At 39.2% G+C, this 25,220-nt stretch overlaps 1 protein-coding gene across 14 annotated transcripts in view; it reads left to right on the top strand.

The window, feature by feature from the left end:
- Positions 1-25,220, top strand: part of ptprk.L (protein tyrosine phosphatase receptor type K L homeolog) — a 291,695-nt gene that overhangs the window by 192,563 nt on the left and 73,912 nt on the right. For all 14 annotated transcript variants that reach the window (XM_041562919.1, XM_041562917.1, XM_041562920.1 and 11 more), the window contains exons 8-12: positions 3,011-3,313; positions 5,218-5,327; positions 6,564-6,765; positions 15,019-15,124; positions 22,001-22,274. In XM_041562919.1, the coding sequence (XP_041418853.1) occupies positions 3,011-3,313; positions 5,218-5,327; positions 6,564-6,765; positions 15,019-15,124; positions 22,001-22,274 (995 nt within the window). The remainder of the gene's footprint in view (positions 1-3,010; positions 3,314-5,217; positions 5,328-6,563; positions 6,766-15,018; positions 15,125-22,000; positions 22,275-25,220) is intronic.

Below are 25,220 nucleotides of genomic sequence, written 5' to 3'. Positions count from 1 at the left end.
TTTTGAGTGAAAGGCAGTGGATCAATTTTCTACAGTGGAATATACATAACAAGTAGAGACCTACCCAAGCAGACTCAGGCTATATTTTGTGCTAAAGATGCATTTACTAAATACTGACTGACATTTGTCTATTTTTGTTGCTCAGCGATTCCACGTTCTATGACAAAAACACATTTGCAGGAGTAATCTCTTTTTGTATAGGCTTTGTATATTGCCCACGATTTAGGGCATGGGGTATTACTGAAAGACATATTGTTTGTTGCAACACCTCTTTATGCCTATCAACAAAGAATGAGGAGCAAAGCAGCCCACATCCTTAAGACTTTTCAGTTATAATGTTATTTGCTGTTCAGTTAAACAGATTATTGGTATACGTTGCCATAGAATGCAGTGATTACTACCTTCTCCGCTGTCCTTTTTCTTCCCTTCCTCAAGATTTGTCTCTGGGCATTAACCTCATTTTTTCTAAATTGACCAAGTGAGTATAGTGGGGAAGGAAAGATTAAAATAATTCCCTTTCCCTTCTTTTAGGTCTTTTGGACCAAGTGAGGCCCAAAGTTCAAAAGATGCAGGCACAATGTAGCACTGTTATGAGCTCTGAAGGCTAAATGAGAAAGTGTGTACATTTATGTGGTGCTTAATACTATGCAAATAAAATATACTGGAGTAGTGACAGGACAAGTTCACTTTTTGTAGAGTGTTGTCTGTTAATGTTTTAATAGTTTTCATTATGTAGATTTTTTTCTTAGTTTGAAGACTAGAGCTGGTGGTGAATAGTAGTGAATGTCAATGAAATCTAGGTCATCTCTGTGATTGTGACTGTAACCGAGCAATTACCTCAAACGGAACAATACTGAGCTGAAAAAAATCCCTTAAAATTCCTTGGATATTGATACTTTTTTGCAGTGATGTGTCGGCTCATTTATTTTACACAGGAAAAAAAAATCTGATCAGCAGCTGCATGACCTCCCTGTCACATCACGATGCATCTTCTCCAAGCACCATTAAAATGGATTGCGCTATTAGTTAACATTTTCTGTTTAATGTCTTTGGATCTTAAACACTGATTAAAACCTGCAGGGAAGATCTCAAGACAGCAGGGGGTGAGAGAAAACAGCAGCTGCATTATACCTTTAGGGAAACATCTTGTCAGAGTTGCAGCTGGGCATGATTGGACAGCACCTGCGGAGAGTGTTTGGTTTAAATTTTTATTACTTCGATGAGGAGAAAACCCAGCAATCAGAAACATTATCAAGTGCTTGTTTGAATGCGTGGTGGGTAGGAACTCTTGCAATGGCTGTGTCAAGTCATCTTAAGATTTGAGCAAGCAAACTAAATAATGCTGTCAGTCCCAAAATACAGTGAAACATTTATATTTAACTCTGGCCAGGTCAAAGGCAACTAGTATTGCTAAAGTAAATCATATAACCTCATCATTTACAGATATTGGGAGCAAGATTGATATAACCATTTATTTCACATTCACTTTTTCATAATTCGGTGTCATGTTCTTGAATTTTAAATCAGTGAAAACCATGTACAAGTATGGAATCAGTTATCAGTAAACCCGTTATCCAGAAAGCTCAGAATTACGGAAAGGCCATCTCCCGTAGACTCCATTTTATCCAAATTGTTAAAAATAATTTTCTTTTTTTCAGTAATAATAAAACAGTACCTTGTACTTGATTCAAACTAAGATATAATTAATACTTATTGGAAGCAAACCCAGCCTTTTGGATTTATTTAATGTTTACATGATTTTCTAGTAGACGTAAGACATGAAGATCCAAATTACAGAAGGATACATTATCCAGAAACCCTTAGGTCCCGAGCATTCTGGATTCTGTCCCTAAATTTCATTATGCATCATATAGAATGTAGCTTCATAATGTGATGTTTAAACCATATTCATTTGTCTAACAGAAATATTTAATGGAGAATGTATAATTATTTTCCAGAATTGTATTTTTTTTTTTTTTTACAGCTTTCATACTATTGTTATATTTGTAGGGCAGACAGCCTGGCCAACATCATCTATTCACTTCCTAATTAATCATACAAATATTGCATGTATAGCCAGTTTAAAAGTGAACTATCATTAAAATGAAAATGTAATATAAGCTTAATTATATAATCATGAAATAAGAAACTTTCTAAATACAATCAATTAAAAATGTTGTACCGTTTCTGAAATAATCAAGTTTGTCTTCACTATTCCTCTCTCAGCATCAGTTTCTCTTCATTCTCTCTTGATGCAAGAGTTGGGCGTTAGATAATCATTGAAAGTTAGAAGTCATAAACCCATGAAATTTGCCAAAAAAATGGTGTAAAAAGATATGTAATGGCGAATTTATCAAGGTGTTTTATTTTACTTTGGAAAATCACATGTAGGTGGTCTTATAGTTACCCTTGTGGCGGCTACCCGTCGACTGGACTCCCTTCCAGCCAGAATTTGCTGTGTCCCATTAGGAAGTGAATTGACCCGTGGTTGCAAAAGGCTCCCGTCAATTCACTTCCTAGTGTTTTATTTTACACCATGCAAACACCAGATTTGCCAACGATGGAAGTCACTCTAAGAAAAGTTATGTAAAAAATGTATGCCATTTTTTTACATAGAGAAGCCAGGTGATGGGTTGTGAATTATCCTGTTGTTTTTTACACCACATAATAAATATACCTCTTAATCTTTTAATAATTTTTTGATCCTTTAATCATAAGAAAAAGGACACATTGGGAGATTTGTTGCTCATGCCAAAAATACACTATCGCAGTAAAAGATCTGCCGCAACTGCCTTACCATTGCAATTGCCATAAGTAAAATATATTACTTAATGCTATCTGGCCATATAGCAGTAAGTAATATGTTTTACTTGTGACAATCAAAATGTTAGCAAGCAAGGCATTCTCGGGAGATTTGTCGCTAGTGGTAGTTTATGTAGCGTAGGTGCTTTTTTTAGATGCTTCAAAGGGTTCCATGTGCCATTAACATTGTTTCTCCTTTGTATTATAGAGCCTATGAGAACACCTAAAACTTTGAAGATTGCTGAAACACGATCCAGGCGTATTGCAGTTGATTGGGAGTCACTTGGATACAACATTACTCGCTGCCACACGTTCAATGTTACCATTTGTTATCACTACTACCGGGGACATGGCATGAACAAAGCAGAATGCCTTGATATGGACCCCAAGGCTCCCCAGCACATAGTGGACAATCTCCCACCTTACACAAATGTAAGCTTGAAGATGATCCTAACTAACCCTGAGGGAAGAAAGGAAAGTGAGGAGACCATCATTCAGACTGATGAAGATGGTTAGTATGTTTTAAATCTTGCTCGTGTTTGAATAGAAGTCTGCATTCTCATGATAACACAACATTATTTTTAGCCAATTTTGGTAACTATTTATTTGCTGATTGAATATGATTTTTAATCTTTCTCGGTTGCTAGAAATCTCACTATAAAAGAGGCTTATATTGCCTAGATGTCTCACTATAAAAGCGACTAGCATTTGAAATTGGCTGAATTTTTTTCTGGGTAGCAAGCAACATGGGGTTTTATGGAGATAATGAAAAAGCTGGTAGCTAAATTATGTTAAGCCAGGTACTTTGTCTTCATCCATGCCTATGAATGTACAATAAATATATACATATATTTGTATACATATATAGATACATACATACATATATATCTATATATAATACATACAAACATATATACGTGTATATATATGATGTATACACCCAAATGGGTATGGGATAGGGATTTTTACTCTAATTTGAATCTCTATACCTCAAGTAAAATTTAAACAAATCATTTTAAACAATTTAAACATTAAATAAACCATCACAATCACCTCACTATTGTATTAAGTTAGATGGTGTGAAGCCCAAGGTCTGAGGGTTTATTTTGAAGTTACATTTTCTGACACCGATATGCTTAGAAACAGTACATCACAGCCTATTGTACTTAAAAATTATATTCATTATGATTTTGCTACAAGTATGTATTTATGCAGCTTAGCTACCATCAAACCCTACCATTCTCATTTCTGACAGGTATCATAGGGCACAGTATGGCACACATGGAGCATAGGGCAGGCAGAGTATGGCACACAAAGGGAGCATAGGGCAGGCAGAGTATGTCACACAGAGAGTATAGGGCAGGCAGAGTATTGCACACACATGGAGCATAGGACAGGCAGACTATGACACACACACACACACACACAACATAGGGCAGGCAAAGTATGCTACACACAGGAAGCATAGAGTAGGCAGACTATGGCACACACAGGGAGCATAGGGAAGGCAGAATACAGCAGGAGACAGGGAAACCTATCAGGACCATTCTAAGATGAACAGTTCATACTGTGCTTCAAATAGTCAGGGGTATGAACAATAGTGGTGTTACAGGTGTGAATAATGGAGGATCTCATTACTGATACCTTTTAAATCTAACACAAGGTAAGCAGTCACAGCAGGCAGACTTTCATGGGGGGGCATCCAGCCCATGGGCCACCAGTTGGACAGCACTGCTATAGAACATTGAATCTCGGTGTGTTTTTCCTTTTCACTGTTCAACAGAAATAGACTATTTCGTGAGTGAGTGAAAACCGATGATCCCCCTTCAGTTTAGTTTAGTTAATAGTAGGGATGCACCGAATCCACTATTTTAGGAATCAGCTGAATCCATTGTGAAAAATTTGGCTGAATACCGAACTGAATCCAATCCATACTTTGCATATTTAAATTAGGGAAACGAGGGGGGAAGAGAGCAAAAAATTTTTGAATTCCTTGCTTGTCTTACAAAAAGTCACATGATTTTTTGGATTTAGTTCAGCTGAAAATAAGGCCGAATCCTGAACCAAATCCTGGATTCAGTGCACAGATGCATTTAATAGATGTAACAGTACATGATATTTTAATTACTTTAAAACACTTCAATTTTTTGGTGTTACTGCTATTCAGGAAGTATACAATATGGCATATAGTTTAGGAATATTCAAGGAACAAGTATAGGTAATAATCTTTCTTTTCATTTTTTAAATCCATTGCACACTGTTCCAGAGATGAAAAAAAGAGGCTGAGGCCTTGAAAATTTGGCTAATTTCAAGGCAATTCTGCAGTATACACATTTTAACATTTTTTGTCCTGAAAAAACCAATGTTATAATTAAATAAGTAATAATTAAGTAATAATTATTTTTCTCTTTGTAGTCCCTGGGCCTGTCCCCTTTAGTTCATTAAAAGGCTCTCCGTTTGAAGACAAGATATTTCTTAACTGGAAAGAACCATTGGAGCCAAATGGTGTCATCACTCTATATGAGGTAAAGAAAAACACATCTGATAGTATGTCATTGTTGAAATAATCATAACCAATCATGTTAGGTAGTCTAAAATTTTCCAGACAGACTGAGGTTACTAAAATTTCACAAAGGTTACAGTACTGATTATAAAATTGGAAAAATCTGCACCCAGCTTAACATGAGGAGATTCACAGTAATTACAGTATTGTATTTTTGTTTGGAAGCATAGTAATATTATACTTTTGCTCACAAATTTGAGATTTTTTTTTGTTTTGTAAAACTGGAGTGTTGTGCTTTCTACAGAGGTAATTCATGCTATACAGGAGCGCAGTATGGAATCATATAGATACACACACTGTCCTCTAACATTGCTTTCTCACATAGGAAACGTTGCCTTAATTAAACAGAGCATATCTTTACATTTTCTCTCTCTTTTTTTTTTATTATTAATAAATATGGATGTGCCATACTGCTTTCTCTGAAGCAGGGAAATTAAATATATACTCTGACCAATTACAGTCATAATAATAAAAAAACACTTTATTCCCAAAGCTATACCAAGTACTTGTAAAAACAGAGTATTAAAGAATCTCTAAGAAGTATAATGCCACTCTACAAAAAATTACCACTAGATTGTTCATTGTAATAATGCATTTTCTGTATTATATTATGTTTTTTGTACATTACTTATGGAGCTTTTGAGCAAGCTGGGGCCATAAAAATTCTTTGGAATGGACAGCACTGCTCTACATGAAAAGGTTTTATTTGTTAGCTTTTTTAAAGACACTGCACAAATAACTTACATTCTATAAGACTTGTTTTAGGGAAAATACTTTGTCCCATAGACTCACCAGGTTTAGTATTCTTAATAAAATTATGTTATGATTGCATATTTAGATAGTTTAAATTAGATCATGAAATCTCCTATAGTGAGGTTTACCTACCTTTCATTATATTTGCACATTTTGTATACAGTGCTGGGGAAAAAGTTGTCTGGCTGTGAAATAAACGGCTATGTTAATTAAATGTCGGAGCCCTTGGGTGGGTTTCATAATGAATGTTATGCATACTCTGAGCTTGTTCATCACTTCCTATTGAAAACCTTGCAGTTTTTTTTATTATCCATTTATGTGTTTGTCTTGGTTGCTTATTGAAGCATTCTTAAATTATACTCTATTCTGAAGAATTAAAACGATACTGTACAGGTTAACAATAGTTTTTTTCTACTTTTTGTAACACATATTCTTTTTTTAACAGGTGAAATACAACAGTATCAGGTCTTTTGACCCAGCAGTTCCTGTGGCTGGGCCTCCTCAAACGGTTACCAAATTGTGGAATAGCACCCACCACACTTTCTCTCAGCTGCACCCAGGAACTACATACCAGTTCCATATAAGAGCTAGTACTGTGAAAGGATTTGGCCCAGCAACTGCAGTCAATGTTACCACCAACATCTCAGGTGAAGTAGTTGCTAAAACAGACTAAAATACAGGCACTGCATATTCAGATAGTGTTAGAAGCATGTGTACAAAATATCTAGTGTTATTTCCAGAACAGACTGTTGATACTATTATAATGTGAAGTAGACATACATGTGGGCAGTTGTAGAATGGTAGCACTATGGACAAGGATGTAGTAAGTCACATTAGTCAGCACCTGGAATTTTCCATATTTTAGTGCGTTACAAGCTGGAATGAAAACTGAAATGAATTTGGACATATACAGTTTTATTTATATACATATTTCCAGTCTGTCATTAAAACTACTGCCTTGTTTCTAGGGTAAAAAAGACCCTTGCAATCATGTAGCTGCTATAATATCAAACTGGAGAGCTGCTAAACACAAAAAGCTAACATAGTTTTTGCATGTTTTTTTCTGTATTTATCTACCTCACAAGGACCAAACATGGAATTGCTTCAGGTTCTCCTGATTGCCCTGTTTAGCTCAAGAAACATTTTAATTACTAAAAATGTATGTTCAACACAAGTCTTATTTCCTGAAATCATGTTGAAAAGGGGGTCAATTTTTGGTAGAACCACATTTGGCTACAACTACAGCTGCAGGTCTTTTGCAGAAAGTGCCTACCAACTTTGCACATAGAAATTTTCTTTGGATTACTTTTTTAAATCGTATTTATAACAGGCTATTCAGGTTAATGAACTGGGTGTTGTATTTTTTTCCTCTGCAATCTCCAATTGAAAGTCCTATCTTTTTGGTCAGGGGCACATTAGCTCATAATAAATACATGGCCATTTAGACATAGGTTTCTGAAGATCCAGGATGGCAAATCTCACAAAAAATTTCTTTTAAGCCACGTTTTTGGTAACGTATAGGAAAACAAATAGGTATTCTCCCCAAATCTCTCCCTTAAAGGGTTTGTCAAATGACACTTATTGACCTAATTAGTGCCACAGATTCTCAGTTCGGTTAAGACCTCTAAAATTGTGTGGTGCTAAACAAGCAATGTGAAACCATGTCAAAGCACATCTGAAGTTTTTTAAAAAAAAAAAAGCAACCTAGTTGCAGTGTGTACTAATGTACAATATCTGTGGTGCAAATCTGCCACTACACAAGCCTCAAACAGAAGGCCACATTAATACAGTATTGGCCTTAAAAAGAAAAAAAATGAATGTCCACCAATGGCAGAAAAAGACTTGATCTTATTTAGGCAGACAAAACTCATTCCAACTAACTTGAGCAACATGGAAAACATGTAAATTAACCTTTGTATGCAAAAATGTTTTGCATCTTTAAAGTAGTAATCCTGATTAAAATTAAAATCCCAGTTAATTCAATTTTAATTCCAGGCTGTAACTAAACAAAATATAGAAATTAGAATATAGAATAACTTTCAGATACATTAACACTGAAATTGCCTAATGGCAAAACATGGCTTCCTCAAAAAGGAGATCTTTGGGATGTAATGAAGAATCCTTTATTTTCTGTATTTTCAGTGGACCTCCCACAACACGTCAATATGATGCATTCTGTTCATGCAGGTTGCATTCTGGTACAACTTCACATAATAAAGATTGTAAAGTTATGCCCAATCGTGTACAGTTTCTGACCAGTCAACCCACCCCCCCACCCCCGCCAAGATGCTTCCTTACTGTTGTTTTAATCATTTGTTCAAGTAACACAAACCATTCCAACAGCAGGAAGTAAAGAGGAGCTGTGGCTGTTGATGGCTTCCATGGTGTATTGGCGGATGAAGTGTTCAAACTTGATTTATCCCTGAACAGACTGATATCCATAGTACATGGATATTGGTTGGGATCAGGGAGGCACCATTCATGCATATATAAATGTACAATATATCCATATGTAAATAGCCACCTTAAGGCAGAAAGACTGTAATTTACAGTGTTATGCTCTTTGAAAAAATGATAAATAAGTCATTGTGCCAGTTAAATTATTATCCTTAGGATGCCCGAATTGTGAACGTTTCCTCCATAGTTATCCTATTCCTAAATTCTTTTTACTCAACGCTTCTTCACACTGTATTTTGACAAGCCTTCTCTGATCCTGCATAAAGATTATAAATGCTCCACTGCTTATGACTCTTCAATACAACTTATGGACAGGTCTCTCAGTATCTCTGTTCTTCAGTTTATTCATACCCTTCCCTTCTATAATGCACAGTGGATGTCATTTGACAATTAATCGTTTCTAACCCTGCTTCTCTTACGCTGTACTTTTGGGTGTGAATAATTCTTACTTACTGTTACAGGGGATGTGTACTGGTTCCATGACAGGAAGATAAAAACAAGTGGCTTTTCATTTTTTCATTTGCATGCTTACAGGCTTCTATTTGTGATTGTTATTTTAAGGGATATTATACCATATTGATAGGCACTTTTTATTTTTCTGTAGCCAGATAAATATTAAAGGATGTGTAAACCCTACATTTCCCAAGTCACCCATGGCAGACAATTCACCAACATGGGTTAATCCCGCCTATCAGGTCACTGGACAGGAAAGTGTTAACGATCGGTTTAAATACCTTGCTCCTCCCAGCAATACTCGTCTTTTTTTCCTGTCCAGGTCACGACAGGCTGCTACAAGCTGTTACAGGCTGCTACAGATTGCTAAAGGCTGCTAAAAGCTTACCATACCAGGGTGGGTCTCTCTCTCTCTCTCTCCCCTCTGATGCCTCCAAGTGCACCCTATATGGGTTGTGGTGAGAAGAACCCGTTGGGCAGGGTTGTGTGCTGGAGCTGCTGTAGGAATTCCCTCCTAGGGTAGAGAGGAGGATGAAGCAGTCCAGAGGATCAGCCGTTTCATGTGGATTCGAGGCTGTGTAAATTGTTTGTTCCATGTGGAGAGCACACGCGCCAATACTGACGCGGACGCGCGTCGAGTGCGGACGCGGAAGCGCGTGGAAGATGCGCGCCTGAGTTGACGAACGGAGTGACGTGCGCCGGAAGTGACGCATGCGGAAGACGCACGCCCAAAGGGGACGCGCACCCGGAAGTGGACGCGCGCCGGGATTGGCGCACACGAAGGACGCGCCCGGAGGTGACGCGCGACCGGTCTGACGCGCGGGAAAACGGCGTCAGGAAGTGACGCAATAAGAAGACGCTGGCAGTATGTGCAAGGCTGGCGTTTTGGCTGGATGTGATAGTACACTTCGCTGGAAGTTGGGGAGCGTTTGTTCACTCGGCTACAGATTGTTACTATGGATCAGCCTGGCTCTGGAAAAGGATCTCAGCCCAAAGGTCCTAGGTAAGCTGGCTGTGGTTATATGGATGTAATGAGAGAGAACGATAATTAGTGGCTGATGGTTGTCTTTTCCATTTTCAGCCTACATGTGTCAACTGAATTGCAGAAAGGGGAGCCTACTCTTTCAAGGAAAGCGGCTTCAGCTACGGACCCAGTAGCGTCTGCAGACCCTCAGCCTTCAGGAGCCCCACAATTGGATGCTCTGGTCTCCATCATCAAGCAAGCTGTGGTACAAGGCATGCAAGAGGCTACTGCTTCTACCTCTGGGGTACAGAGGAAAGCTAAGAGGGTCAGAGATTTGCCATATGGGTCTCTATCGGATGTGTCAGATGAAGAATTGTATTCTCCTGGGGAGGCACATTCTGAATTCTCAGAGGAAGGAGAAGTGTTTTCTGAGGAAGAGATTGCATTTGATCCTACAGTGATAGAGAATCTGGTAAAGGCAGTAAGGAAGACGCTATGTCTTTCGGAAGAGCTACCTAAGTCTAGTTCAGCAGATAAGTTCTTCCCATCGGTCAGGAAAAGACAGGTGACTTTCCCGGTGCATGATTCAATTAAGGAAATCATCAGCTCTGAATGGAAGAGAACAGAGAAAAAGTTTGTTATCCAGGGGAAGTTTGCAAAAAAGTATCCGGTGGAGGAGTTTTTCTCTAAGTTGTGGGACAATCCGCCTAAAGTCGATGCTGCAGTGGTAAGGTTGGCAAGAAAGACGACGCTGCCAGTGGATGATGCAGCAGCTTTCCGTGATCCAATGGAGAAACGGATCGAAACTAATCTCAAGAAGACGTTTATAGCGGCAGGAGCAGCTTGTAGACCGGCAGTAGCTACTGTATGACCTCCACATCAAGAGCTATGAAGGTGTGGTTAAATAACCTGGAAGATGCCATTTCTTCTAATGTCAAAAGATCAGGGTTACGTGAAATGTTGTCTGAATTGAAGCTAGCGGTGGATTTCATGACAGATACCTCTCTAGATCTGGTACATCTAGCTTCAAGAACTATGGCGCTTTCGGTGTCCTCAAGAAGAGCTTTGTGGCTGAAGCCGTGGCTGGCGGATTCAGCCTCTAAGGTGAACTTATGTCAGTTGCCATTTGAGGGGGAGATGCTCTTCGGTGAGAAACTCGATTCCATCATTAAGAAGGCTTCCGGGGGCAAGAGTGTATTTTTGCCGCAGGAAAAGAGATTCAGACGTCAAGGGGGTAGGCCTAGTTCCCCCATTAACAGGTCCTTTCGAGGTTCAAGACAGCCTAGATATGGAAGGACTGCCGGAAGACAGACGAATTGGAAGCCCACAAGGGGGGAAAGTAGGCCTCCCAATAGGAGAAGTTCTACTTTCAGCTCAAGCCATACAGAGAAGAAGCAATGAGATCAGGCCGGCTCAGACCAGCAGAGTGGGGGCACGTCTAACATCCTTTTATGCGGTCTGGGCCTCAAAAATCAGAGACCAATGGGTCCTGAGGGTGATTCAGGAAGGATATCGGTTGGAATTCCACAGGGTGCCGTCTTGCAATGTGTTCAAGATGTCTTCAGTCCCGCAGGTACCAGGTTCGGACCAAGTGTTACAGGAGTATGTAGATCAACTCCTGAACTCAGGGGCAGTGGAATGGGTTCCGAAGTCCCAACAGGGCTTAGGTTTCTATTCGAAGCTCTTTCTAGTCCGGAAGGCCTCGGGGGCATTCAGACCGGTTCTGGATTTACGCCCTCTGAATCAGTTTGTCAACTGCAGGCGCTTCAAAATGGAATCACTGACGTCCATCCTACAAGCAGTTCCGCCACAGTCATGGCTAATAAATCTGGACTTGAAGGACGGATATTTCCATGTACCAGTGCACAAGACACACCGGAAGTATCTTCGGTTTGCCTTCAAAGGTCAACATGTCCAGTTTACCTGCCTTCCCTTTGGCTTCTCAACGTCCCCAAGAACATTCACGAAGGTCCTGGTCACGGTCGTGGCTTTTCTGAGAGTAGAAGGTGTGTCTATATTTCATTACCTGGACGACATTCTGTTGGTGGCTTCATCAAGAGAAGAAGCTCTGAAATTCAGGGACAGAACAATCCTGGTACTCCAACAGTTCGGTTGGGTAATAAATTGGGAGAAGAGCAACCTACTCCCGTCACAAAGGATGGTCTTCTTGGGTGCACACCTGGATACGCAGGAAGGAATAGTTTCACTTCCTCAAGAAAAGATACAGCATATATTGAGACAAATAAGACAGTTCAAAGAACAACAAAGAGTCTCAGTAAGGTCATGCATGTCGGTCCTAGGTCTCATGGCATCTACGATCCAGATGGTGAAGTGGGCCAGGTGGCACATGAGGCCTCTCCAACGATTCTTCCTGAGGGAAAATGCTTCAAGACAGTTGAAACTAAATTCATGGATTGTAGTTTCAGAGGTCGCCAAAGACAGTTTAAATTGGTGGCTGGTTGTAGGAAACTTGACTCAGGGGATGGTTCTTGCAAAACCCCCGTATGTGGTAATCACGACAGACGCTTCAGAGAGAGGCTGGGGTGCAGTACTGGAAGGCCGCAGTGTTCAAGGTCATTGGAACCTGCAGGGTGTCTCCTCAAACATTCTGGAACTACGGGCCGTGAACGAGGCGTTGCTGGCCTTTTCAGGAAAAATTCTACATGCCTGGGTAAAGATTCAGTCGGACAATGTTACAACGGTATCTTATGTGCAGAAGCAAGGTGGCACCAGAAGCGCCCGACTGCTAAAAGAACTGGCCCCAATAATGACGTGGGCAGAGGAAAATATAGAAGGGCTGACAGCCTTACATATTCCAGGCAGTCAGAATACGGAGGCAGACTTTCTCAGTCGCAACACCTTGCAACCAGGAGAATGGAGTTTATGTCTGCTAACTTTCAAGGCGTAGTACAAAGGTTCGGAAGGCCAGAAATCGATCTTATGGCCACAGACAAAAACCACAAGTGCAGCAGGTTCTTCTCCAGGGCACCATGTCCTCTGGCAGAGGCAGTGGATGCACTTCTCCAGGATTGGAGCAGGATATTTGGTTATGTCTTTCCGCCCTTTCCAATGATTTGGAGGGTGTTGAAAAAGGTGGATGTCGAAAAAGCCTTAGTCATAGCCATAATTCCGTATTGGCCGAGACGCCCTTGGTTTCCGCTCCTGCAGAGTTTGGCAGTAGAGCCACCTCTGAGACTGCCTCTTCAGCCGGATTTGTTATCCCAGGGCCCAGTGGTCTACGAGGGAGTGGATTCCCTGTCACTGACGGCATGGAAATTGAAAGGCAAAGGCTAGCAGAATATGGTTTCCAGGACGATCTGGTGAATTTCTTATTGAAGGCTCGGAGGGCTTCTACCTCGGCTCAATATTACAGGGTCTGGAAGTGCTTCGCAGAATTTGCAGTACAACACAAGTTTGACCCAAAAGATCCTACTGTCCAACAGGTGGTTCAGTTCCTGTTTGTGGGTTTCCAGAGAAAACTTAGCACAAGCACTCTGCAAGGTCAAGTCTCCGCATTATCTGCGTTGTGTGGCCATTCCTGGGCGGAGGAGCCTCTGGTTAACCGGTTCTTCAACGCAATGAGAAGAGTGTGCCCTTTCAAGAAATCCAGAGTTCCACCTTGGGACCTTACGATTGTCTTACGAGCCTTAATGTCTTCGCCTTTTGAGCCTTTGAGGGAGGCCTCGGACTGGCATGCGACGTTGAAAGTCCTGTTCCTGGTCGCTATTACCTCAGCTTGCAGGGTTGGAGAGATTTCTGCTTTGTCAGCAAAAGAGCCAGACACAATTGTCTATCCGGACAAAGTGATTATGAGACCATCTTTCGAGTTTCTTCCAAAAGTAATCTCCCAATTTCATGCCGATTTGGAAGTTACACTACCTTACTTCTGCCCTTCTCCAAAGTCTGACAAGGAGCGAGAATGGCATACTTTGGACCTGGTGAGGGCCGTTTCGCATTATCTGACGCGAACGAAGGATTGGCGAAAATCTGACAGGTTATTCCTGATTCCGAGGGGCCCTAGAAAGGGTTTGGCGCCAGCTAAGTCTACGATTGGCCGCTGGATTGTCTCCTGCATTGCTCTAGCTTATCGGTTGACAGGCAATGAGATTCCTAAGGACCTGAGGGCTCATTCTACAAGAGCCATGGCTACTTCCTGGGCGGCGGAAGCCAGGGCCCCGCCAGACCTCATCTGTAAGGCTGCTAGGTGGACGTCTTCCTGTACCTTCATTCGTCATTATAGACTGAATGTGATGTTGTCTCAAGATGCAAAGTTTGGAAGAAAGATTTTGCAATCTGTTGTTCATGCTAAATAAAAGTTTTTTTGTTAATCAATACTGGTCCCTCCCTTCTTAAAGCTTGGGGAAATCCCATGTTGGTGAATTGTCTGCCATGGGTGACTTGGGAAATATAGAAATTTTTTCATACTCACCGTAATTTCTATTTCCAAGTCACTTCCATGGCAGCATTCACCAACTTCCCTCCCTTCTTCTGGAGCTTGTTACTAGACGAGTATTGCTGGGAGGAGCAAGGTATTTAAACCGATCGTTAACACTTTCCTGTCCAGTGACCTGATAGGCGGGATTAACCCATGTTGGTGAATGCTGCCATGGAAGTGACTTGGAAATAGAAATTACAGTGAGTATGAAAAAATTTCTATATTTTTCTACCATGTATATATTTGGCACATCTCCCCCACTCAAACCATCACACTTTCCTAAAACAAATAGCAGCTTTGCAAAGGGACCTAGCTGATGCATTGTGATTGTCAACAGATTTTTTTTTTTATTTTTCATTCTACCATCTCAACGATATAGTGTGAAAAGTGTACATGAATCACTTCCCATAATTGGCTTAATTTTATTGTGTTACCCCTATGTTTTAGTCTGTATGTGTGTGTGTCTACAAATTGCTTGTGTATGTTTTCGGATCTTTTTCTTGTATATACAAAATATTTGCTCTGTGTAACTATTTTACTTTGTCTTTTAGTTAATTTTGCTTTAATTCTACTGTTTTTTTTCTATATTAGCACCTACATTACCAGACTATGAAGGTGTGGATGCATCACTTAATGAAACTGCTACCACTATCACTGTTCTGCTAAGACCTGCACAAGCAAAAGGTGCTCCAATCAGGTACATGGAACAGATTTAAAAAAAATTTTGACTGGAAAGTATTGGTTCTTTGCACGTTTTAGTATAATTATATGTATAAATTAAGTATTGATCAGTTCTCTCTCTTTATGTTTATCAACCTATCCCATTAATTCTATAACCAACCTAATTACTTAATTGGCTGCCTAATGTGTAATGTATCACTAATCGGTTGCCAAAAGCACTTCGGTTTTTATCTAGATTTACTTTCATAAAACATCAAATTAAAAGATGAAGAAAATGCATACTTTCAGCACGTTTTGGAAAATTCTATGCCTTACGTGTTCTTATTAGTACATAATATCATAGGATGCTTATATAGGGTAAGTCAGATGCGTATCTGGTACACTTGGGTGTGTTTGGTAGGATAAAGGATGACCACAAATATGAATGGAAAAACTTGCATAATACCGCTAAATTGTTACCACACCCATATTCGTGACAATGATTGGCATGAAACATGATGAGCAGCCAACCATGTTTTTAATTTGAGTGCTGTATAATACCCTCTGGCACTTAAAGTGGCAGTATGTGTCTTTGTTCAGCGCTTTTTGCCTATTATCGTAATCATGAAAAATCTTTTTTTTTTTAATTTAGCTAACCAGGGAAATTGAAGCTACTTCATGTTTGGTCCTATTGAGTTACATAATTATCTCCCTAATGCACAGATACTGTCTGAGTGGACTCCTGCATATCTGTACGCCAAAATGGGTGAAAGGGGAAATTATTGTATAATGGCTACCTACCGTTCAAGGTCCAAAGATGGAGTAACTTCAATTTCCCTGTTTAGCTAAAAAAAAAAATTAACGAAAACATATATTTTTGTTATTAAAACAATAGGCAAAGAAGAAGTTTAGTAAAAGCCTCACTGAACAGGGAGTATACTGCCTTTTTAAAACACAGTGGTGTGGTCATTCAGTTCATTTGAAAATTTCTCTTCTACACTTGATCTTTATCACTATGGGTGTGCCTATATTGAAATCGCTGTTCCTATGCAGATGTTAAAGTATGAGTACATAGCTTTCTATTGCACTGAACCTTTCTTCTTTGCCTTTTTTGATTAGATGTGCAGTGTGAGTTGTCATTTTGCTAAAACAGCTTATACAATCGGCATGAAAGCTCCAACGCATGCAAAAATGTGAACAATGTCTGATTTCTGTAAAAGTGCTACAGAAATGGATCAACACTATATAAATGCCAGGAAATAAATAAACTACTAATTCACACAGATGTCTGGGAAAAAATGTCTAGTAGATACAGAATTGTGATGGCCTAATTTTTTTTTTTTTTTTTTTTTTTTTTTTTCATGCCGGCAACAATTCCGACGCCATCGACAATTCTGACGCACATTAACGGCAGTGGCCGTCTATTTATTGTCACCGTTGTCGAAAGAGTTACGCGGAAATTCACCACGAATTTGCGCCTGGCAAATAAATTCGCCTGTCACTAATACAGAGGAATTCGTTTCAAAATGAATTTTAGCAAAAAAAAGTATAGAATGTAAATAAAATGAGAATGGTATGATATTTAAATGCAAATAGTACTAAGATAAGTTGGAACAGGGGCAACAAAAGACTGAAAAAAGCCATCCCAGAGAGGGTGATCCCTCAGAAGGAAACAGTTTAAGAATAAGAATAACAAGTAAAATTGCAAATAATCTGGGTATTTCATCAACTGCAGTACATAATATTACAACATTAGATGAATTTGGAGAAATCTTTGCATGTAAGGGACCAGACCAAAAGCCAATATTGGATGACCCTCTGGGCCTTAGGTGGCACTAAAAGCAGAAAGGATGCTGTAGTGACAATTACTGCATGGGTTCAGGAATACAGAAAGAAAAAAAAAACTAAATAAACTGGATACAGAAACATCACACCTACTCTGGGCCAAAGTAGAAATTTGTTTGATGGTCTGAAGAATCAAAAAGTGATGCTCTATTTGGAAATCATGGATGTCGTGCTGTTTCAGGAATTAAATTTTATATGGTAGAGTGAATTATTTGCAGTATAAAAGTGAAATTTAGAAATAAAAACTACACATTAAAAACATGACATAATCCCTTTAAGTGCTAAATGTTATAGAGAAAAGAAGATCTCTGCTTCGAAGTGCTTACAATGTAAGTGACTGGGTAACTTAAAGACATATTATTATTATTTTTAGTAAGTGCTGCAGTCTACAGTGGTTGTTACTGCATTATGTTCCAGAACTGGGTCAAATGTTATGTGTGTGCCCCAAGAAGTAATATGAGGGAAGATTCTTTTTGGAGGAAATCAGAGATGGTGTTCCAAATGTAAGCAGTAGCAAGACAGAAACGTTCAAGGTTAAATATCATCTTGGTGTGTGAAAACATAGCTATGTAAATTTGTAAATCTTAAACTTGATTTTAACTTTGTAACACTGGTGTTTTTTTTCCTTTTAGTAAGTTAAAAATATAATGATATCTAAGAATGATAAAGATTTCTACACATTTTTGTGCAAATTTGGGCACTGAGGTTACCTGCCATCTGCTGCAAACATTTTTTAATGACTTTGTCTTGAGCAACTGTAGATATACAAGGCAGTCTATTTTAGTACAGTGGACAGATTTCTGTCCATCTGTGCCTGTTTTGCAGTATGTCAGTTATAGTTTCGATCTACATAGCTCTGAGCCAAGATACCAAGGAAGCTGCAGTAAGGTCAGGAGGTGGAGAAGCCTGTCAGCTCTCTCTATCTTTAATGATATGACAACTGCAAATTGGTGCCTTAAGCAGAGCCCACAGGCGGTCATTATGTTTGGACCTGAATTTGAGCCTCCCATAATATCATTTCAGAGGGAAATGCTTACACAAAAAATGAAACATCAGGCTAAAAGCTTAATCTGTTATGAGTCCTTTGTAAATGCTAGGGCACTCTGAGGTTTTTGGCCTACAAGTATACTGCAAAAATGGAAGCATAGTGCTGCTGTGTGTAATGATTTTAAAGGAATACGTAGTAGCATCTACTATGCCTGTCAGCCTAATTTCACAGAATGTTTGCAATTTTATCATGAAACAGAAGAATAAGTTTTTTAGGAGAGCAGTATTCACTTCTATATAATATTAATATGCACAGCAAGTTTTCACTTTATGATGTCATGTCAAAACATAGCATCATCCTTGCCATGAAAACAGACTGATCAGCCCATTTTTAAAAAGCCCCAGTGATGATCCAGCAGCAAGCTATCAAGCTCCTCCGCAAAACCAAAGTATAAAATCTTCACAGGTATATGTCTTAAAAGATATCTCAATTGAATCATTTTTTGTGCCTTTGACTATTTACTCAAGATCAACCATGCATGTGGCTGTCCATTCCAGTGAACAGTGGGGAGGAAAATAAGTTCATATTGTGTCTAGTGTCTGCTAAACACAATAGAGTGCCATTTTATGATTTTGCAGTATCTATATCCAGAGTTGTTTTATAAGACAACAGGAAGACTGCTGCATACCAATTCTGTTATATCTCTTTAATACCTCTCATCTCCAGCACTAACCTTATTCTCAGCAGACCTCTTGCAAAGGAAGCCAAAGGGTTCTATGCTTTATTATGACATGAGTGGAAAACATGCCAGTTCACTCTACATTCACAGAAATGTATGAATGAGCGATTATCTGAGTTTGAATAAATCCACTTTTATGTATTAGCACAAAGGCTTCAAAAATCAACAGCATACTCCTCTTCTCTACAAGATATGTGTATGAATTTCACAAGAGTTGAGTTAGTCTCAATAGACCTGTGGCATACGATTAGTATTGGGCATCCCCCTATGGTAAAAGCACAGTTTAGTCATCTAAAAGCCTCAAATAACACTTAATTAACAAGGTCTATATGAACTGTAACTTAGTAACAGTTACTTAGTAAGTGCAAATAGTGTTATATGATTTGTTAGTCCCATATAAATTTGCTTTGGTCTGTAATGAATATATGTATAACATAAGTCTTAATATGCAGATTTCATATTTTAGGCCACGCCCATCTGCTAATTGATGGGTATGCAAAATAATGTCTGACATTGGCGCTGATGTCTGCTTAGTTTATTTATCTAAAATCCACTACTATTTTAGTGTGCAGAAGTAAAAGTTAAAAAAGAATAAGGAAGGAATATTGACCATTATGTTTTGGGGCTCTACCATTCCAAGTCCACCACAGCCCTTTAGTAATGAAAATCTTTGTACCCAAAGATGTTCCCAGTAGCTCATCATCATCTTTTCTGCTGATTCACTGCACATGCTCAGTGATGCTGTCAGTTACCTAAATTTAGGGACCAAATCACAGTATACTTTATTTACAGAATCTTAAAAGTCACAATACAAGGCTGATTAGTAATCAGCCTTGTAGTATTTGCTTATGTGACAGATTTATGCTTTTTGATTTTTGACAACCTTTTAGTTTTGTGTCTCAACAGCAGCCCAGAGCACACCGAGCATGTGCGTGTCTCTGGCAAAATCCAAGATTGTGAACTCCAGTGGCAACGTTGATAGCCTAGATCATTACTGTGTTTAGAAATGCTAAACTTTTATGCTGGAACAGTAAGCTCTGTATATAAAATACAGCATTTCTAGTCACATTTGGTTATGGTTTACTTCTCCTTTAAATGTGCAGCCATGTACCACATGTAAATCTCATTTTTAAATCTTCTCAGATGTTCATCCCCCAAAAGAGGCAGCACTGCAATTCTGTGATATTTCGTATGTAGCCTCCACTCATTTCTGGATAGAATAAGAAAAATTGAGAGAGAGAGATACAGATACCCCTTTCTCCAGCTCAGAAAGGTTACAAATGATGGTGTATTTGCTAAAGCTGGCAAAAGTCAGCAGCTTATTTGCAATGTACTGCATAACTCCAAAATTACATTCTCCACAAACAATATCAAGTCAAGTGGACTTTGTCATTTCAGCCATACACAGTAAATAAAGTACATAGTAGAAACTAAATGACGTTCCTCCAGAACCCCCCGGTGCTATACAACAACTCTAGTACACGGTCATGCTGGGCAAAGTGGACATTTCAGTTTCTTATGAATATATTCAGTTCAGTCCTTGGGAGTTGAGATACCTGGTGGCTTGTGGAAATAGACTGTTTCGCATTCTGGAAGTCAGCGCTCGAATACTGCGGTATCTTTTACAGGATGGCAAGAGGGTAAAGAGATCATGTGCAGGGTGGGTGCTATCCCTGACAATGCTGGTAGCCTTCTGGAGACAGCAGGTGTTGTAAATATCCATGATGGCAGGAAGCGAGACCCCAATAATCTTTTCCACTGCCCTCACCACCCGCTGCAGGATCTTGCGATCTGATACAGAGCAGTTTCCATACCAGGTAGTGATGCAGCTGCATAACAAGCTTTCAATAGACCCTCTGTAGAAAATAGTGAGACAATCCAAGTAGATGGGTAAAGAAACCAATCAGCGCAGGTGTACTGCTGCAAGGTGCTTTTATTGGATACACGACATGTTTCGAGCTTAAAAGCTCTTTATCAAGTGCGAGCTTTTAAGCTCGAAACATGTCGTGTATCCAATAAAAGCACCTTGCAGCAGTACACCTGCCCTGATTGGTTTCTTTACCCATCTACTTGGATTGACTGATTATTTTGTTTTGGATGGAAACAAGGGTTCGGAGACCAGAAATATACAAGAAGGGTAAATATACCAGTTTATGTGACTTTTAGAAAATAGTGAGAATGGGTGGTGGAAGGTGGGCTTTTTTTCAGCTTTCGTAGAAAGTAGAGACGCTGCTGTGCTTTCTTCACTATAGAGCTGGTGTTAAGAGACCAGGAGAGGTTCTCCGCCAGATGTACCCCAAGGAATTTGGTGCTCTTGACAATTTACACCGGAGATCCGTCAATGTACAGTGGAGAATGATCCCCACGTGTTCTCCTGAAGTCAACAACTATTTCCTTTGTTTTGTTTGGATTCATAGACAGATTGACTTTGCACCAGTCCGTTAGCTATTTCACCTCTTGTCTATATGCTGACTCGTTGTTCTTGCTGATGAGACCTACTACGGTTGTATCATCAGCGAACTTGATGATGTGATTGGATCCATGACTTGCCACACAGTCATGAGTCAGCAGTGTGAACAGCAGTGGACTAAGCACACAACCTTGGGAAGCTCCCGTGCTCAGTGTGATGGTACTGGAGGTGTTTTTTCCCATTTGGACTACCTGAGGTCTCAAGCAATATGTGCTTGAGGTTCAGCTAGATATTGATGGGCTGGCTCAAAAATCCTCTTGAGTGAGCCGATTTAATGTTTACCAGATGGTTCTGCTTTGTCTCAACAATTGTTAGCCCAGGAGCAACACAATTGTATCTGCCCTATTCGGCATACCACCTGGGTAGCCATTCAGTATATGAACTGCGTGAGTCTTGTCACTGCTGAAAGCCATCATATTAAGTATCACCTTATGCAAGGGATTAAGGATGTTTGCATACATAAAAGCAGAAAAATTAACACATCACAATAAATATAAGAACACATTAACTACTGTAAAGAAATAATTATAATGTATATTAATACATTTTATTTTGGTATTATTGTGTTAATAAAATTGTCAAAGCAGCCATAAGAATTGAGTTGGCTCCAAACATGTCTTTCCAAGTGGTTTCTTTGTTTCCTATTATGTTTATACAGAATTATATTCAAAGGTAATGGACAACATGATACAGTATTTATGCTGAACTTTGTATACCCTAAAGCTCTAAAATGTGTGTTGACTTTTACAGAATAGGACATAAATATATTTGTATATATAATGTGTGATGCCCAACCTCACCTGATGACGGCAGATTTCACATGCCTATTTTACACAGATCTAATTTGTTTCTATGTTTTGGTTTTTTATAGTGCCTACCAGATTGTTGTGGAGGAAATGCATAACCAAAGGACAAAGCGAGAGACTGGGGGAATTGAATGCTATCGGGTTCCTGTTGCTTACAACAGTGCAGGTGCTGTGAGCGCTCCTTATTACTTTGCTGCAGAGCTTCCTCCGTCCAACCTTCCTGAAGCAGCCCCATTTACTGTGGGTGACAACAGGACATATCAGGGATTTTGGAATCCACCCCTGGTTCCCCGGAAAGGATATAACATCTACTTTCAGGCAGTAAGCAGTGTTGAAAAGGTGAGTTGTGTGATCAATTAATGAAGATGGGTTTATTCTCAAGGACATGCAGTCTTTGGCACTTCAGCTGCTGAGTAAGTCTTACCCTGCAGTCTCCTGCAAACCTAAAGGGACAAAACAGTTAAAGCACCAAAGACTGCATATCTTCCTTTATTCTGATGGTTGTTTTGGTCTCAAGGTCAGATGCAGGTGGATCCCAGGTATGCAAACTGTGGAAGGCCTGCTGGCTAGGTATAGCCATTCAGGTCAGTAGGCCATAATTTTATGTTCTAATAACATGGAACTGCTTCAGTGGTATTTTGGTTTATGTATTTTAGCCAGAAAATATGATTTTGATATTTTAAATATTTTGCGGCGTTATCAAATCAAAACTCAAAACTTAGATAAGAACATAATGTGTTTCTAGTAAGATGTGCCTCTATTTGTGAGAGCCATATTATTTCATGTTGTTAGGCAAGACCACGCTTGGTTGTTCCTTCCTGCATAATATAGCTACTATTGAAACCAGCTCTACAGGAAACCAGCTCCAGTTGTAAAAATCAGCATGCTGGTTTGAGGCCCATGCTGCCACAGCTGAATGACTTTCTTGTCTAAACTGCATTGGCGGAAGTCACAGCACGCACAGCAATAACACAAGATGCTTTAAAATCCAATTTAAGAATCTTACTCTAGATAAGTAGGGTCCTATTGGAGATCACAGCATTCTTGTTATAAAGTCACACTGCCAGGTGTCTGGGGATTAGATAAAATTGCTGGGATAAGCAATAAGATTGATAGCTAGGAGTGTTTACCTGCATGTGTAAAACCAAAAGAAAATTGAAGATGATTTTGCCTTGTTGTTGGGTGCTTTGATTGTGGTGAATGATATATATGAAATAGCCTCAGCTGACCCTTTGGAAATAGAGGTCATCATGCATATGTAAATGATTACAGTTTCTGATGATCATATAGATCTCGGCATCTGGGAGATATTTTCACGTACAGGCCTAACATTTGGTATGAGCAACAACAGCAGATGTATTTGAAACATAATCTTTTTCATTTGCAAAGACCCATGACACAAATTCACCATAATCTTGCAGTATACATCGAGACTAGCATTTTCATTTAGTCCTAAACAGATATTGAGGTATGTTAGGTTAGAAGTGACTGTGGACACAAAATATGTGCTTCACATTTTGGGTAAGAACATGTGGTTTTATTGAGCATAAGTGACTTAGAGGATAATATACTAATGCAATAAAAAAGCCATTATAGACAGAAAAACACCCAACAGCCAGAGCAATAAAATAGTATTATTACATTTCATTTTTGGTGGGAAAAAGTCCATAAAGTTGTGTGCTTAGGCATACCGTCTAAACTGTGTTTAAAACTTTCCAAAGAATGAGCATATTGAATAGGCACTCCTATTTTGGCAGTGCCAACTGCAGCATAGGGTTTTTATGCACTGCAGATTTACATAAGCAGTTCTCTTTATGGGCTACAGTTCTGCCGTAGTACACCTGTGCTTTTCTTAAAGGAAACTATATACCTGGAATAATTAGATTATATCATATTAACAGTTATATTATGTGTGGAACCAAAAGACAGAACTTTGTCCAAAGAAAAAATTAAGGACAGTTGAAAAGTTGTTTAGAATTAAGCATTCTATAGCATACTAAAAGTTAACTTGAAGGTGAACCACCCCTTTAACTGCCAAGCACGTATATACTACATGCTGGCAGGAAAATGCTCTTAACTGGCATGCATGTCATTTAGGGTGTTTTACCTTGCTACCGAATAATTCAGTATGTGGGAGATAAGATACTTCAAAAAAGTTTTGAAGTGATTTTCGGAAAAAGTGTTGATTTTGCAGTATCTGGAATTGCAGAATTGATAGCTCGTATGGGGTGACTTTATTTTCTGCCACATACTTAGATATACCTATGTATATCAGGCATAAAACTATTCATCGGACCCCAGTCATTCAAATTTAGGGTATTTTTTCTAGTTAGTGGGAAATATGATGCTGTAGACTGGAAGCTTTGAGGTAGGGTTACCACCTGTGTGGTTTTGACCCGGACAGCCTGGTATTTTGAAGTGCTGCCCAGGTCAAAATTTATTTCCCAGTTTTCCAAATAAGGAAAACCAGGCAGGATTCCCTTGATTGACACATAGATAGGCCAATCGCAGATTGCCACGTCATATGTCACTGACATAACCATCTGCATCACGGGCCTGCCCCCTGCCATCATGGCCCCACCCCCTTGCCCGGTCTCCACTGCTTAGAAAGGTGGCAACCCTACTTTGAGGTTATTTTTCAAAAATTTTGCAATTTTAAAAAAAATATATAATAACTTTAGAAAAGAATCGCAACTTGGTAGTTTGGATTACATAGATATATTTACCCATTTTGGATTTATCAGGATCTGTTTGTTCAAATATTGTGTCGTTTTCTATTGTGAACCTACTGTCGGTGGAATGTTTGGCCTTGAAATCAGTATGCAGTATGCAGTTTTGTGGAGTATTGCTTTGGAAATTTGGTAGTGCTTGGTACACTACCAATCTCCCGAAAACTAAATATATTTGTTATTAGCGTGTTCAGGAGACCTAGAACTTTCCAAATCTGTGTTCTCGTGCATAAAATACATTTTCTGATATATGTGTATGTTTTATGGAAAACGTGTTTTTTTCTTAAACACTCAGAAGCCTATATCTTTACAGAAGTGCAATTACACCAACATTCTAGCATATTTTGAAAGCTTAGGTTGTCCTGAAAAAAATATATATATATTGTTTTCCTGGATAAACTAAAAGACCCCCCCAAGGAAAGGCCCCTAAATTGAAAGAGCACAACATGTTAAAAAATGGTATACCAATAAAAGTACCAAATCGAGCAAATTAGCTGGCAGTGAAAGGATTAATTGGCTCATGTGACCTCAGGTGTGCCCTTTTGTTTGTGTGCTC

The sequence above is a fragment of the Xenopus laevis genome, chromosome 5L (genome assembly GCF_017654675.1).
Source record: "Xenopus laevis strain J_2021 chromosome 5L, Xenopus_laevis_v10.1, whole genome shotgun sequence".
NCBI classification, from domain to species: domain Eukaryota; kingdom Metazoa; phylum Chordata; class Amphibia; order Anura; family Pipidae; genus Xenopus; species Xenopus laevis.
The sequence above is the reverse complement of the archived record's forward strand: the minus strand, read 5'-3'. Positions and strand labels throughout refer to the sequence as shown.